This window comes from Cetorhinus maximus, chromosome 23 (genome assembly GCF_964194155.1).
Source record: "Cetorhinus maximus chromosome 23, sCetMax3.hap1.1, whole genome shotgun sequence".
In the NCBI taxonomy this organism is placed as follows: domain Eukaryota; kingdom Metazoa; phylum Chordata; class Chondrichthyes; order Lamniformes; family Cetorhinidae; genus Cetorhinus; species Cetorhinus maximus.
This window is the reverse complement of record NC_135901.1, coordinates 46,080,892-46,097,322: the sequence shown is the minus strand read 5'-3', so window position 1 is coordinate 46,097,322 and position 16,431 is coordinate 46,080,892. Positions and strand designations below refer to the sequence as shown.

At 45.1% G+C, this 16,431-nt stretch overlaps 1 protein-coding gene across 1 annotated transcript in view; it reads right to left on the bottom strand.

The window, feature by feature from the left end:
• The window catches only part of LOC144698522 (uncharacterized), a 121,484-nt gene that overhangs the window by 70,216 nt on the left and 34,837 nt on the right, over positions 1 to 16,431 (bottom strand). The window contains exon 3 of the mRNA XM_078570457.1: positions 2,394 to 2,457. Coding sequence (XP_078426583.1) covers positions 2,394 to 2,457 — 64 coding nt within the window. The remainder of the gene's footprint in view (positions 1 to 2,393; positions 2,458 to 16,431) is intronic.

Below are 16,431 nucleotides of genomic sequence, written 5' to 3'. Positions count from 1 at the left end.
CCATTAATACAGTTCTTCGCCTTTGATAGAGCTGTTAGTCACCTGACCGAATATGTGACTCGGTGTCACACTTTGTTATATAATGATCCTGGGGAACACCTTGTGGCGTTTCATTAGGTTAAAGGCGCTTTATAAATATAAATTGCTGTTGCAGTTTAACATACAGAGAAATAGACAAACTCCTCTTGCATCTTTTACCCTGAGAGTTTTTCCTTGTAATATTTTAAAATGAAGTTCCACAACTAAAGTAAATGAAGTTTGTGCTGGTAAAATGTATTCAACCCCTCGGGGAACTGAAGCACATTGGCACATACAGAGGAACACACACAGACGGATACACCGAGTGTGACAGAGGTCTAAGGAGAAACAAACGCCCAGAAAACAAGATGTCACCAACTTGGCTCAGTTTTTGTTTCATATCCGACTGGAGACTTGTAGAAGACTGACACAGAAATGGATTTGTTTGGATGGTTTTTCTTCTATTTGAATGAGAATTAATTCTACCATCAAGCAGAAATAACGAGAAGCACAGTCAGCAAGATTCAAACCTACGTCGGGAGGCCCCAATCGATTTTAAACCCATTCACCTGAAACACTGGGCCACAACTACAGAACTTGCTAACATGCTAATATTATTTGTTTAAAATCATAGAATGGTTACAGCAGGGAAAGTGGGCCTTCTGCCCGTCCTAGCATTGCCATTACCTGACCTTTCTCCAGAACCCTGCAATTTACACTGTCTCTCGTCGTTCTTCCTACAAAATAATAGCATGTTTAGTTAAAACACAGAAGACTCGTTCAGCCAATAACAGCATCGAGTGTGTTAGACATGAACATGAAGTGAACAGTGAAGTGAAATAGTGCCACAAGCTGCGGATGTACAGCTTCCAATTTCCAAACCCCACCAGCCTCATCAATGCGGCTCCTCTGAAACTTTCAAGGTAAATATTGATCCTTAAAAGGGGCCGCTCCCAGATCTATGCACAGTGCTCCAGGTGTGATCTAACCAGGGCTTTGTATAGCTGTAGCAAACCTTTCCCTCTTTTCTATAACAATCTCTGTAACAGGTTGTACAGCAAAATATATTAGATTGTATATTTCGACTGAGAAAAATGAGGAGGCGCTTGAACTCACAACCATGTGTCCTGGTCAATGTTCACGAATATTAATCCGCAATATAATGAAAAGAACATTTAGGCCGGCATCGAGCCCCTCCGAAATCTATAGAATTATTGGATTCAAACAAACCCATCAATTATTCTCTCTTCCTCAGCTCCACAGTGAGTGAGACAGGGAAAAGCAGAAAAGCAGCAATATTCCGGCCCCGCACTCTCCACTCACCTGCTGCCAGCAGAAAGCAGCGACTGCAGCTTCAATGAGCGGGTTACTGCCCATCCCTGGAACACAAGATACTCCAACCCGGGCCAAACTTCCCAATTCACCGAACACAGGCTCAAGGAAACGCAGGTAGATTATATCCCGGTCCCTAACCTCTGAGCAGCATTTACTGAATACCCGAGGGAACGAGTCACAAACAAAAGTAACACCAACTTTCTAAATCTTTTTATTGGATGTGTTCATTTCATTTTAAGTTCTGTAGATGGGAAAATGGCCGAAATAGAGGTTGGTGAATAACAGCTTGGAACCATGTTCCTCTCGCCCACTGCAATGCTGATCCTTCCAATTTACAGGTATTTGGGGGCAATTATCAGTTTGATACTCAGATTAGCTCCGTCTCCATATTATAAGATGAATCTAGCACTGGAGAAGGTAGAACCATAGAACCATAGAACACTACAGCACAGAAAACAGGCCATTCGGCCCTTCTAGTCTGTGCCGAAATATTATTCCACTAGTCCCATTGACCTGCACCTAGTCCATAGCCCTAAAGACCTATCCCATCTATGTATCTATCTAATTTATTCTTAAAACTTAGGAGTGAGCCCGCATTTACCAGGTCAGATGGTAGCTCGTTCCACACTCTAACCACTCTCTGAGTGAAGAAGTTCCCCCTAATGTTCCCCCTAAACCTTTCCCCTTTCAACCTAAAGCCATGTCCTCTCGTGTTTATTTCTCCTAATCTAAGTGGAAAGAGCCTACTCGCATCTACTCTGCCTTTTCCCCTCACAATTTTGTTAACTTCTATCAAATCTCCCCTCATTCTTCTACGCTCCAAGGAATAAAGTCCTAATCTGTTTAATCTTTCCCTGTAACTCAACTCCTTAAGACCCGGCAACAATAAAGATTTACTGGATTGATGTTAGAACTGAAAAGTTTTAACATTCAACAAAGATTGAATTGATTAAACAGGTTTTCTCTAGAAAACAGGGTGAGGCATGACCTGATCGAAGCCTTTAATATTCCGAAAGGGTTTGGAAGATGCTTCCACTTACGGATAGACAAGAATAAATAAAAGTTGGTCACCAGGAAATCCAATGTCCAATTCAGAAGCAACGTCTTTAATCAAATATAAAAGCAGAAAATGATGGAAATACTCAGAAAATATGGCAATTAAACTATGTCTCTCCTCAGACGCTACCAGACCTGTTTAGAATTCGAAGTTCTGTTTTTATTTCAGATTTACAGCATCGCCTTTCAATTTTTTCTTCAGAAGAGAATGTAGAGCCCATTGCCAGAGGATTAGAAATCCAAGTCTGTGCTGGACACGCCTAGGTAAAGTCACACTGTGAAAACATCATTCAGCAGCTAATTATGGAAAAAGGTTTACTCGATCATCTGATTAGTTGACACAGCAGCAGTCACATCTGATGGAGAAAATTTAGAGATTTCTTGCGTGTGAAGGCATTTACTCAGTTTGGCCACCAGTGAACTATCCAGCTATAAAAGTTCAAAGGATTTGCTCCGCAATAGGCGCATTCTTACTGACAAGACGGAGTTTAAATGTTTGGTGTATGGAAGGAGAAATCACTTCTTCACCTCAAATGCGAAGAATCCAGTGAATTCACATCTAACTGTAGGGGTTTGTTTTGTTGTTAATTACACCCAGGACAGAAGCATGGTAGAGGCCGATACAATTTATCGTATCAATTGATTGTATAATTTAAACCTTGACCATAAAGCTGCAATTACCATCGGATCATAAAAATTTATTGGATGTGCAATTACGTCCTCCCACCCAGCATTCAATGCGGGACAGAATGTGCCCTATCCAGAGCGCCAGGGTCGTACGCATGCGCATTGCGGAGTCTGATTCGCACCTGCGCATTGCGGGCTCTTGGCTGAGCATGCGCAGTGCTGTCCTGTGACTCGAGAGGCCGAGTGGGTGAGAAAATGGCGACTGGAGCAAAATAACAGAGTTAGTGGGTGTGCGGGAGGAATGGAGCCAGCGGAGTGGGCAGGGAGGTTTTATAAACACTTGGTGCAGCCCGCAGAGCCTTAATCAGAAACTACAGGCCCCGCGTTTGCAGCGAACAGACCGGATATGGCTGGGTCTCCCTCTGTTCGGCCCGGGGGCGCGGCTGTGCAGCAGAGCGCATGCGCGGTCATCCTGGTCCAGGTAGCAGGAGGACAGAATGTTGTGACTATCCTGGACTGACAGGGATGGATTTTGGAAACTCCTTTTACAGGGGGTTAGAAGGGGAGGATTTACACACAACAAACTCAAACCAAGAGAAATATTTCTCATTTTCTGTCCTGGACTGACAGTGATTGATTGTTTTGTAATCTTTTCATAGGATATCACATGGGAAGGATTTGCAGACGGGAAACTCAAACCAAACATCAGATCAAGATCTGACAGACTCGATTCATCAACCTTTGAGAGTAAGTAATGAGTTTCAGGTCATTATCACTCATTGTGTAAAATTTTTGCTCACACCCCTCCTGTAAATCTTGCTTCTTAACTTAAATCTGTGTCCCATAACCCTTTTATGATCAGATAATGTGAACAGCTTTTCTTTAACTGCCTCATGTAAACCAATCATTAACTTGTATACCTCTATCAAATTTCCCCTCAATCTACTTTGCTCCAAGGAGAACAACACCAGTTTTTCCAAACTAATCTAAAATCCTTCACCCGTTGAACCACTCTGGTAAGTCTCCTCTGCACCCTCTTAAGGACCCTCTCATCCTTCATAATGTGTGGTGATCAGTGGTTTACACAAACCCAGATGTTCTGTGTCCATGTCTGTGATGTCATCACACATCGACAATTACACTGTGACATCAGCACACATCGATAATTACACTGTGACATCAGCACACGCCGACAATTGCGCGGTGACATCACCCCGTTCCAGGGTATTTCCTCAACTGGGAGATTTTTCTCTGACTTCAGTGCTTCTGATATCTTTCCAGCTACAGTCTCCGGCAGGAGTTTCCAAAGCTGAAAAGAGTTAAATTGTTTCACAGGTGAGTAGTTTTGACAATTCATCTACAATTTGGAGCTTTTAGTCCTCTGTTATCCGTGTGAGGTCCGACAGCTCTGCGGCTGGTGTGACTCCTTTACTGTGGATCTGATTCTGTGTCTATCCATTGCTCTGTTTCACCTCTGCCCTCCCTGATCGCCTCTCTACTGTTGTCTAACTTTCTCTGTCTCTAATAGTGGGTGTATTTTAGCTCTGTTTAGGATTTTACGGTCACTTCTGCCAACTGCTGCCCTGACCATGTGCTGCTGGCTTACCAGCTATAGCTTCCCACCATGTCTTTCATAGTCAGGAGTTGTTTTTCCTGCGATATAGTCCATCTCGCTTCTACCCCTGAGCTTATATTGATCATCAGCTTCTGTATCATTTTTGTTCCCTGTAGTTCATTCTGCACCCCTGAAATGTTAACTCTGTTTCTCTCTCCACAGATACTGCCTGACCTGCTGTGTATTTCCAGCATTTTCTCTTTTTATTTCAGATTTCCAGCAGCTGCAGTATTTTGCTTTTATTTTATTGGCAGGCAAAGTTACTGAGGTGGAAATAGATGGTCTTAGTGATATGTAGTCAGAAGCTCAGCTTAGGGTGAAATATGACACTAAGGTTGTGAACAGTTTGGCTCAGCCTCAGAGTTGTCAGAGAGATGGATGGCATTGATGGTTAGGGAGTGGAGTTTGTAGCAGGGACTGAAGACAATGGCTTCAATCTTCCCAATATTTAAATGGAGGAAATTTCTGTTCATCCAACACTGGATGTTAAACAAGTCAGGATGGTGTGTGACTTGGAGGGGTACTTGGAGGTGATGGTGTTCACATACATCTACCCTGGTCTTTCTAGGGGATGGAGGGTGAGGGTTTGGGAGATGTTGGTAGAATTGCAGATGCATAAAATCCCTTTCCTTCACCCCCTGCCTCTCCCATCTCCCTCTCTATTTCCCCCAGTAGATGCTGGTGTTTTGTATAGTCCCTGACCAGTTGGCAGGTTCCCTTCCCTGAAGGACATTAGTGAACCAGTTGGGTTTTTATAACAATCCAGCAGTTTTCATGGTCACTTTTTCCTGGTACTGGCCCCACAAATTACCAGATTCATTCACCTCAATTTCACAACCTGTTTTTGTGATATTGTGGTTTCTCTCTCATTCACTTTTGTCTATTTAAACTATTTCCCCAGGATTTTCAATTGGGAAACCCAATGTTTCATCAGAATCTAACGGTGTCGCACAATTAGTCGTAACCTGAATTTCATCGGATTTTGAACATGGAAGGAAAAAGCACCGTTCACCGTGGGGATAAACCGTACATGTGTTCTCTGTGTGGACGAGGCTTCAGCCGATTATCTGACCTGTCAAAACATAAATGCAGTTACAGTGGGGAGAAACCATGGAAATGTGGAGACTGTGGAAAAGGATTCAATTATCCATCCAGGCTGGATACTCACCAGCGCACACACACTGGGGAGAGGCCTTTCACTTGTTCTGTATGTATGAAGGGATTTATTGATTCATCCTCCCTCCTGAGACACCAGCTCATTCACACTGAAGAGAGGCCGTTCACCTGCTCCGAGTGTGGAAAGGGATTCACTTGGGCATCCAGCCTGCTGAGGCACCAGCGAATTCACTCTGGGGGGATGCCATTTACCTGCTCCGAGTGTGGGAAGGGATTCGTTCAGTTATCCAACCTGCTGACACACCAGAGAGTTCACACTGGGGAGATGCCATTTACCTGCTCCGAGTGTGGGAAGGCATTCACTCAGTTATCCAACCTGCTGACACACCAGAGAGTTCAATCTGGGGAGAGACCGTTCACCTGCTCCGAGTGTGGGAAGAGATTCACTCAGTCATCAAACCTGCTGATACACCAGAGAGTTCACTCTGGAGAGAGGCCGTTCACCTGCTCCGAGTGCGGGAAGCGATTCACTCAGTTATCCAACCTGCTGACACACCTGCGAGTTCACACTGGGGAGAGACCATTTATCTGCTCCGAGTGTGAGAAGGGATTCGTTAATTTATCCGATCTGTTGAGACACCAGCGAATTCGCACTGTGGAGAGACAGTTCACCTGCTCCCACTGTGGGAAGGGCTTCACACAGTCATCCCACTTGCTGAGACATCAGCGAATTCATACTGGAGAGAGGCCGTTCATCTGTCCTGTATGTGGGAAGGGATTCACTGTGTCCTCTGACCTCCTGAAGCACCAGCGAATTCACACTGAGGAGAGGCCATTCAGCTGCTCCAAGTGTGGGAAGGGATTCACCTGGTCATCCCAACTGATGAGACACCAGCGAGTTCACAAATAATGAACAGGATGTTGCTGTTAATCACATCCAGGACTGAACCTTGTTCATTGTAGTCTGTTTCTGCTGATGTTAATAAACTCTAGCCCAGTTATTGGGGCTAATATTCTGGATAAGGACAAATAAAATATATTTGTGTTAAATATAGCATATTGAGTCTTGTTAATATCTCTAACACAAGTTAGTTTCTCTGGAAGGGCTCTCCCTCTCCCCTCTCTCCTCCATCCTCACCTCTAACAACAAGTGTAAGGAGCTCATGCACCTTCTTTGTCACTAAGATTGAGACAATCCGATCAGCTGCCTCTGCTGCTTCCCTCCCTTCCACTAGCCTACTGGGACAAACTGCCTCTATAATGTTCCACCTTGTCCAAGCCGTGAACCCACATCTTTCATTAGCTTCTCTACCATCCCCCTTCCTGCCCTCTCAGTGCTCATCTTGTCCATGAGACCCACCTCCTGCTCCATCGACCGTATTCCCACTAAACTGCTGATCCCCCAACTTCCCCATGTTCACTGATATTGTTCACAGTACTCTCTCTTCTGGTACTATCCCTCCTTCAAATCATCACACTTTCCTCAAAAAACAATTACTTAACTCTTACTGTCCTTGCAAAGTATTGACCCATCTTCAATCCCCAGTTCCTCTCTGAACTCTTGATAAGTGTTCACACCTCCCAAATCCATCTCCATCTTTCCCAGAACTCCCTGCTTGAATCCATCCAATCAGGTTTCTGCCCCTGCCACTGTACTGAAACAGCTCAGATCAAAGCCACCAATGACATCCTATGTGACAGTGGCAAAGGGAAACTATCCCTTCTCGACCTGCTTTGACAAAGTTGCCCACACCATTCTGCTCCAACACCTCTCCACTGTCGTCCATGGGTGGGGCTGCTCTCTCCTGGTTCCATTCTCTATCTAATCATAGTCAGAGAATCACTTGGATTGTCTTCCCTTCCCACTCCCACAGTTACCTCTGGTGTCCCCAGAGGATCCAGCCTTGGCCTCCATTTATTTCTCAGCAACATTCTCCCCACAGCGACATCATCTGAAAACACAGTGTCAGTTATCACATGGACACTGACAGTGCCCAGCTCTACCTCAGCAACACCTCTCTCGACTTCTCCACTTTTGTTAAATTATCAGAATGTTTGTGGATGTGCAGAAATTTTCTCCAATTAAATTTTGGGAAGATTGAAGCCATTGTTTTCATTCCTGAGCTACCAACTCCATTCTTTATCCTATTTCTATCAGGTCATCTCTCAGCCTTCTCTTTTCCAGAGAAAAGAGCTTCAGGCTATTTAGCCTTTCCTGGCGATTATAACCTATCCGTTCCTGTAACATTTGTGAATGAACTTTTATGTCTTTGGCCCTTGCGACGCCTGACAGCAGTTTCGAGTCTGTATGACCCTTCTTCAGAGGGCGTTTCTATTGGACAGAGTGGTTTCTGGGCCGCAGAGAATTGTGGGATTTTGAAAATGGGAGAAGAAAGCACCATTCACAGTGTTCTGCATGTGGATGAGATTTCAGCCGATCATCTGGCATGGTCAAAACATAAATGCAGTCACAACTGAAAGCAGTTGTGCAAATATTGACACTGGGAAGGGATTCATTTACCTATAGAGATTGGAAACTCATTGGAGCGTTCACACTGGGGAGAGGCCATTGACCTGCTTAAAGTGTCAGAAGGGATTCACTCCGTTATCCCACCTGCAGACACACCAGCGAGTTCACACTGGGGAGAGGCCATTCATCTGTGCTGTGTGGAAAGGGATTCATTAATTTATCCAACCTGATTGCACATCAAAGAGAGCTTTTAAATTTCAAGACTGTGGGAAGTCCTTTACAAGTTCTCAGGAACTGATCCGCCAGCAATGTATTCATACTGATGAGAGACCGTTCAGATTCCTTCTTTATGGGACTGGATTCGGGCAATCATCCCACCTCTCTCTGCACAAGCGCTCTCATACTGGGGAGATGCTGTACACCTGCACCGAGTGTGGGAAGATATGCATTCACTCATCCCACCTGCCGAGACATCAATGAGTTCACAGTGAACTACAGTGATTGGATTTTCCTGTTAATAATGTACAAGAATGAACTATACCCATTGGGGTCTGTTTCAGCTGATGTTAATAAACTCCAGCCCAGTTATAAGGTTAATATTCTGGATAAAGGTCAAATAAATCAACATTCTGTCAAACACAGAGGATGTTGAATTTTTAAAAACATCTCTAACACAAGTTAGTCCTTGTTTCGGACTCTCCATCTCCCTTGTCTCCTGCATCCACACCTCCAACAAGTGTGAGGAGCTCATGGAGCTTATTTGTCACTAAGATTGAGACAATCTTGAAAATCTTGAGACAATTGAGATCAGCTGCCTCTCCTGCTCCCCTCCCTCCCATGAGTACATCCTTGTCCCCGACATCCTTGCAATTTGCATCCAATCTCTGACCACTCTTCTGTCTCCAAAACCATGCTTACCTCCCAAATCCATGCACAATGGTCCTGGAACTTAGGGGTAAAATGACATTGTGAAAGGATTGTTCACCGGCTGAATTGTCACGTACTTACTGACAAGACGGAGTTTAAATGTTCTGTATATGGGAAGAAAAAATAATTGTTCACACCGCCGACTGAGACTCCAGTGAGTTCACATCTAAATGTAGGTAGTTTTACTGCAGTTATTTACACCTGGGACAGTATTATGGCAGAGGACCCATGCACTTTGTTTGTCATACCAATTGACTGAATAATTTTATATATTGGTCTTGGGCTTCGTTCGTCATCGGATCACAAAACATAATTTTCTATTCAAAAAAACGACCTCTCAATGGCAGCCTGGTTACCCAGCCTTCAACAGGGGCCAGAATTTGCCCTATCCTCACAACGGGAGCTCCCTACACATGCGTATTAGGGTGTGTGCTTGGAGCATGCGTAGTGCGGCCCGTTTCATGAGCATGCGTAGTACTGGTCTGTGACTGAAGCTGCTCAGAGCGGGTGAAATAATGTCGAGTGGAGCAAACTAACAGAGTTAGTGGGTGTGTGAGGAGGAATGGAGCCAGCGGAGTGGGCAGGGAGGCTTCATAAAGACACAGTGCAGGCCGCAGACTCCAAATAACAAGGTACCGGTCTTGTGTTTACAGAAAAAGTCTGGATTTCTCCCTTCGCCAGGCCCGGAGTAACGGCAGCCATCTTTATAGGGGGCAATGTGCATCAGGGCGCATGCGCGGTCATCCTGATCCAGGTAGCAGGAGGAGAGAATTTGAATTTCTATCCTGGACTGACAGGGATGGATTTTGGAAACGCCTTTTACAGGGGGTTAGAAGGGGAACATTCACAGACGGTTGAGATCTGACAGAGTCACTCAATTCATCAGGACCTGGATCCTCCTTTTTTAAAGCTCTGTACGAACCGTTTCCCAAACTTGCCACACTCAGTCCAGGATAGAAATTCAGGACCTGGATTCTATCGGCCTCTGAGTGTAAGCATTGAGATCCAGGTCATTACCACTCACTGTGCAAACATTTCTTTCTCACATCCCTCCTATACATCTTACCCAAAATCTTAAATCTGTGACCCATAATCCTTTCACGATCTGCTACTATGAACAGCTTTTCTTTAACTACTTTATGTAAACCTTTCATAATTTTGTGCACCTTTTGTTAAAACTTCCCTCAATCTACTTTGCTCCAAGGAGAACAATCCCAGTTTCTCCAACCTAACCTTGCAACTAAAATCCCTCATTCCTCGACCCATTCTGGTAAACCTCCTCTGCCCCCTCTCAAGGACCCTCCCATCCTTGATAATGTTTGGTGATCACTGGTTTGCACAGACGAGATGTTCCTTGTTTGTTTGTGTGACATCATCACACATCAACAATCACACTGTGACATCATCACACTTCGACAATTACACTGTGACATCATCACACATCAACAATCACACTGTGACATCACCCCGCTCCCCGGGTATTTCCTCAACTGGGAGATTTTTCTCTGATTCCAGTGCTTCTGATATCTTTCTAGCTACAGGCTCCGGCAGGAGATTTTAAAGTTTGAAACTGAAATTGTTTCAGAGTTGAGTATTTTTGACCATTCATCTACAATTTGGAGCTTTTAGTTCTCTGCTCTGTTATCTTTTAGAGGTTCCATCGCTCTGGGGCTAGTGTGGCTCCTTTCCTGTGGATCTGAATCCATGTCCATCTTTTGCTCTGTTTCACCTCTGCCCTCCCTGATCACCTCTCTGCCATTGTTTACCTTCCTCTGTCTCTAATACTGGGTGCACTTTAGCTGTGTTTGGCATTTAACTGTTACTTCTGCTGATTTTGTCCAAATAAGGTTTCCTCCACTGTCCATCCCCAGACCATGTGCTGCAGTCTTACCAGCTTTATCTTCCCACAGTATCTTTCACAGTCAGGAATTGTTTTTCCTGTGCTATAATCCATTTCTCTTCCACTTCTGAGCTTATATTGACCATCAAATTCTACGCCATTTTTATTCCCTGTAATCCATTCTGCACACCCTGAAACGTTAACTCTGTTTCTCTCTCCACAGATACTGTCTGATCTGCTGAGTATTTCCAGCATTTTCTCTTTTTATTTCAGATTTCCAGCAGCTGCAGTATTTTGCTATTATCTTATTGCAGGCGTTGCTCACGGAACTGAGTCTAGAAACACAGACGGACCAATTTAGAGCCGGTTTGTATCAGGGTGGGTGTTGGTTACAGAAGTTGGTCCCTGGCCTCCAGTGTAGGTCCTTTCTCATCAAGTCATAAAATCATTGAATGATTACAATACAGACGGAGGCCATTTAGCCCATTGTGCACATGCTGGCTCTCTGCAAGACAAGTCAGCTAGTCCCACTCCCCTGCCCTTTCACTAACACGACCAGCAAATATTGCCAATCCCCAGTTGCCTGTGGAGAAGATGACGTTTGACCTTCTTGAACCACTGCAGTCCGTGTGGTGAAGGTGCTCCCACAATGCTGTTAGGTAAGGAGTTACTGGTTATTCACCCAGCGATAATGAAGGAATAATGATATATGTTCAAATCAACAACAGCAATTTGTGTTTATATAGCACCTTTAACATAATAAAACTTTCCAAGGCATTTCACAGAACAGTATGCGTTTATAAAAACCATTAGTGATTCGGAATGTCCAATCAAAGCTCTCTGCTGTTGACTGAGTTCTGGATTGGCTGATTGATGGACACTGTAACCAGGTCAGTCTGAGTTTCCTCGCAGTGAGTCTGCAATGGTGACTTGAGTCTCAGGAGGACGAGAGATTAACCCTATGAAGACAGAATAAAACAGAACAACTGTGCTTGCACAACGGCAGCAAACACAGCCTTTAAAATAAGGATGACAATTTTATAATTTAGCTTCTCCTTAACCCGGAGCCATAAGACCATAAGACATAGGAGCAGAAATTAGGCCATTCAGCCCATCGAGTCTGCTCCACCATTCAATCATGGCTGATAAGTTTCTCAACCCCATTCTCCCGCCTTCTCCCCGTAACCATTGATCCCCTTACCAATCAAGAACCTATCTGCCTCGGTCTTAAATACACTCAATGACCTGGCCTCCACAGCCTTCTGTGGCAATGAATTCCATAGATTCATCACTCTCTGGCCAAAGAAGTTTCTCCTCATCTCTGTTCTAAAAGGTCTTCCCTTTACTCTGAGGCTGTGCCCTCGGGTCCTAGTCTCTCCTACTAGTGGAAACATCTTCCCCACATCCACTCTATCCAGGCCTTTCAGTATTCTGTAAGTTTCAATCAGATCCCCCCTCATCCTTCTAAACTCCATCGAGTATAGACCCAGAGTCCTCAAACGTTCCTCATATGTTAAGCCTTTCATTCCTGGGATCGTTCTCGTGAACCTCCTCTGGACCCTCTCCAGGGCCAGCACATCCTTCCTGAGATACGGGGCACAAAATTGCTCACAATATTCTAAATGTGGTCTGACCAGAGCCTTATAAAGCCTCAGCAGCACATCCCTGCTTTTCTATTCTAGTCCTCTCGAAATAAATGCCAACATTGCATTTGCCTTCCTAAATACCGACTCAACCTGCAAGTTAACCTTAAAAGAATCCTGGACTAGGACTCCCAAGTCCCTTTGCACTCCAGATTTCTGAATTCTCTCCCCATTTAGAAAATAGTCTATGCCTCTATTCTTCCTACCAAAGTGCATGACCTCACACTTCCCCACGTTGTATTCCATTGTGCACATGCGGGCTCTCTGCAAGAGCAAGTCAGCTAGTCCCACTCCCCTGCCCTTTCACTAACAAGACCAGCAAATATTGCCAATCCCCAGTTGCCTGTGGGGAAGATGATGTTTGACCTTCTTGAACCGCTGCAGTCTGTGTGGTGAAGGTGCTCCCACAATGCTGTTAGGTAAAGAGTTACAGGTTATTCACCCAGCGATAATGAAGGAACAGTGATATATGTCCAAACCAACAACAACAATTTGTGTTTAGTTAGCACCTTTAATGTAATAAAACTTTCCAAGGCATTTCAAAGAACAGTATGCGTTTATAAAAAGCTTTAGTGATTAGGAATGTACAGTCAAAGCTCTCTGCTGTTGACTGAGTTCTGAATTGGCTGATTGATGGACACTGTAACCAGGTCAGTCTGAGTTTCCTCACGGTGAGTCTGCAGTGGTGACTTGAATCTGAGGAGAACGAGAGATTAATCCTATGAAGACAGAGTAAAACAGCACAACTGCACTTGCACAACGGTAGCAAACAGCCTTTAAAATAAGGATGAGAATTTTATAATTTATTTTCTCCTTAACGCGGAGCGTTTGTAGGTCACTGAGCACAGGGGTGATGGGTGAACAAGACTTGGTGAGAGTAAGCACACGGGCAGCAAAGTTTTGGATGACCTTAAGATTACAGAGAGGCTGAATGTGGGAGGCCGGCCGGGAGTGCATTAGGAAAGTTAAGTCTAGAGGGAACAAAGGAATGGATGAGAGTTTCAGCAGCAGATGAGCTGAGACTGGGGTGGAGTCGGGCGATGTTACTGAGGTGGAAATAGGCGGTCTTGGTGATGATGTGGATATGTGGTTGGAAGCTCATCTTGGGGTGAAATATTTCACCATAGTTGTGAACAGCCTGGTTCAATCTCAGAACAGTTGTCAGGGAGAGGGATGGAGTCGGTGGATAGGGAGTGGAGTTTGTAGCGGGAACTGAAGACAATGGCGTCAGTCCTCCCAATATTTAACGAGGAAATTTCTGTTCATCCAGTACTGGATGTCAGACAAGTCTGGATGGTGTGTGACTTGAAAGGGAACTTGGAGGTGATGTTGTTCACATACACCTGCTACCCTGGTCCTTCTGGAGTGAAGAGGTTGAGGATTCGGAAGATTCTGTCAAAGTTCTGGTTGAGTTGTAGATGATAAAATCCATTTGCTTTACCGAGTGACTCTGCCACCTCTCTCCCTCCCTCTCTCTCTCTCCCTCTCTCTCTGTCTGTCTCTAATTTCTCTCCGAGAGGACAGAGTCTTGTGTCAGCCCAGACTGGGTGGCATGTTCCCTTCCCTGAAGGACTTGAGTGAACCAATTGGGTTTTTATGACAATCCAGCAGTTTTCATGGTCACTTTTTCCTAGTGCCGGCCCCACAAATTCCCAGATTCATTCAGCTCAATTTCACAACCTGCCTTTGTGTTTTTGTGGGTTCTTTCTCACTCCCTTTTTTCTGTTTTAAATCAATTTCACAGGGGATTAGAACAGGAGGATTTGCAGTTGGGAAACTGAAACCAAACATCACATCAGGATCTGACGGAGTCGCCCAATTTATCGTAACCTGAATATGATTGGATTTTGAACATGGAGGGAAAAAGCACCGTTCACAGTGGGGAGAAACCGTACACGTGTTCTGTGTGTGGACGAGGCCTCAGTCAATCATCTGACCCGATGGAACATAAATGCAGTCACAACAGGGAGAAACCATGGAAGTGTGGGGACTGTGGGATGGGATTCAAATACCCATCTGACCTGGAAAAGCATCAGCGCAGTCACACTGGGGAGAGGCCATTCACCTGCTCCACATGTGGTAATGGATTCACTCAGTCATCTGACCTGCAGAAACACCAGCGAGTTCACACTGATGAAAGACCTTTTAAATGTCTAGACTGTGGGAAGGGCTATAAAAGTTCTGGGGAACTGATGTTCCATCAACGTGTTCACACTGACAAGAGACCGTTCAGGTGCTTTCACTGTGGGACAGGGTTCAGGCGATCATCTCAACTCAATGATCATCAGCGAGTTCACACTGATGAGAGACCTTTCAGGTGCTCTCAGTGTGGGACTGGGTTCAATACATTATCCGGCCTCACTGTACACCTGAGAATTCACACTAGGGAGAGGCCGTTCACTTGCTCCCAGTGTGGGAAGGGGTTCACTCAGTCATTCCATCTGCTGGCGCACCAGCAAGTTCACACTGAGGAGAGACTTTTCAAATGCCCAGACTGAGGGAAATGCTATAAAAGTTCTGGGAACCTGATGCGCCATCAACGTGTTCACTCTGATGAGAGATCATTCAAGTGCTCTCACTGCGGGACTGGGTTCAAGACATCATCTCAGCTCACTGTACACCAGCAAATTCATACTGGGGAGAGGCCGTTCACCTGCTCTGAGTGTGGCAAGGGATTCACTACCTCATCCCACCTGCTGAGACACCAGCGAGTTCACAAGTAACTCTTTTGGAGTCAAAACAATTAACTAAATTAACAATAACAAGGGAGAAATTAAGCACAGCCCCTAAGTCAGGTCAGCTGTAAAATCAAAGAAAAACTTTAAAGGAACCTTACAAACATCAAACCAAGATGTGATTAAAGGGGTCAACAAAACACCCCAGTCCCCGCGGTGCCCACCGGGCACGGAAGGCCTCGATGGTGCCGGCAGACACCGCGTGCTCCCTTTCCAGGGACACCCGGCCGCGAACGTAGCCGCGGAAGAGGGACAAACAATCGGGCGGGAGTTCACAAGTAACTGTAGTGATTGGGTTTTGTTGTTAATCACATCCAGACTGAACCATGTTCTTCGGGGTCTGTTTCTGCTGATGTTCATCGACTCCTAATATTCTGGATGATGTTAAATAAATCAGCTTTTTCTTCAGCACAGTGTGTGTTGAATTTTTTAAACATCTCTGTTAGTTCCTTTTGAAGGGCTCTCCTTCTCCCCTGTTTCCTCCATCCTCACCTCCAACAACAAGTGTGAGGAGCTTATGGAGCTTCTTTGTCACTAAGATTGAGACAATCCGATCAGCTGCCTCTGCTGCTTCCCTCCCTCCCACTAGCCCACCGAGACAAACTGCCTCTAACAAAGTTCCCCCTTGTCTGAGCCCTGAACCCACATCTTTGTCCAGTTTCTCTCCCATCTCCCCTCTTGCCCTCCCAGTGCTCATCTTGTCCATGAGACCCACCTCCTGCTCAATCGACCCTATTCCCACTAAACTGCTGATCACCCAACTTCCCCATGTTTGAAGACATGGTCACCAGTTCTCTCTCTCCAGGTGCTGTTCTTTGCCTCAAATCTGCCATCATCACCCCCTCCTCAAAAACAAACCTTTGATCCCACCATTCTTGCAAACAACTGCCCCATCTCCAATCTACCTCTCCTTTCAACACTGTTGGAATATGCTGTCACCTCCCAAATCCTAGGATTGTCAGTGTGAACAGGGTGGGATGTGTTTGGAGACAAGATGTCCCAGTTCTCCACCCTGGGATTCTCAGTGTGAACAGGGTGGGATGTGTTTG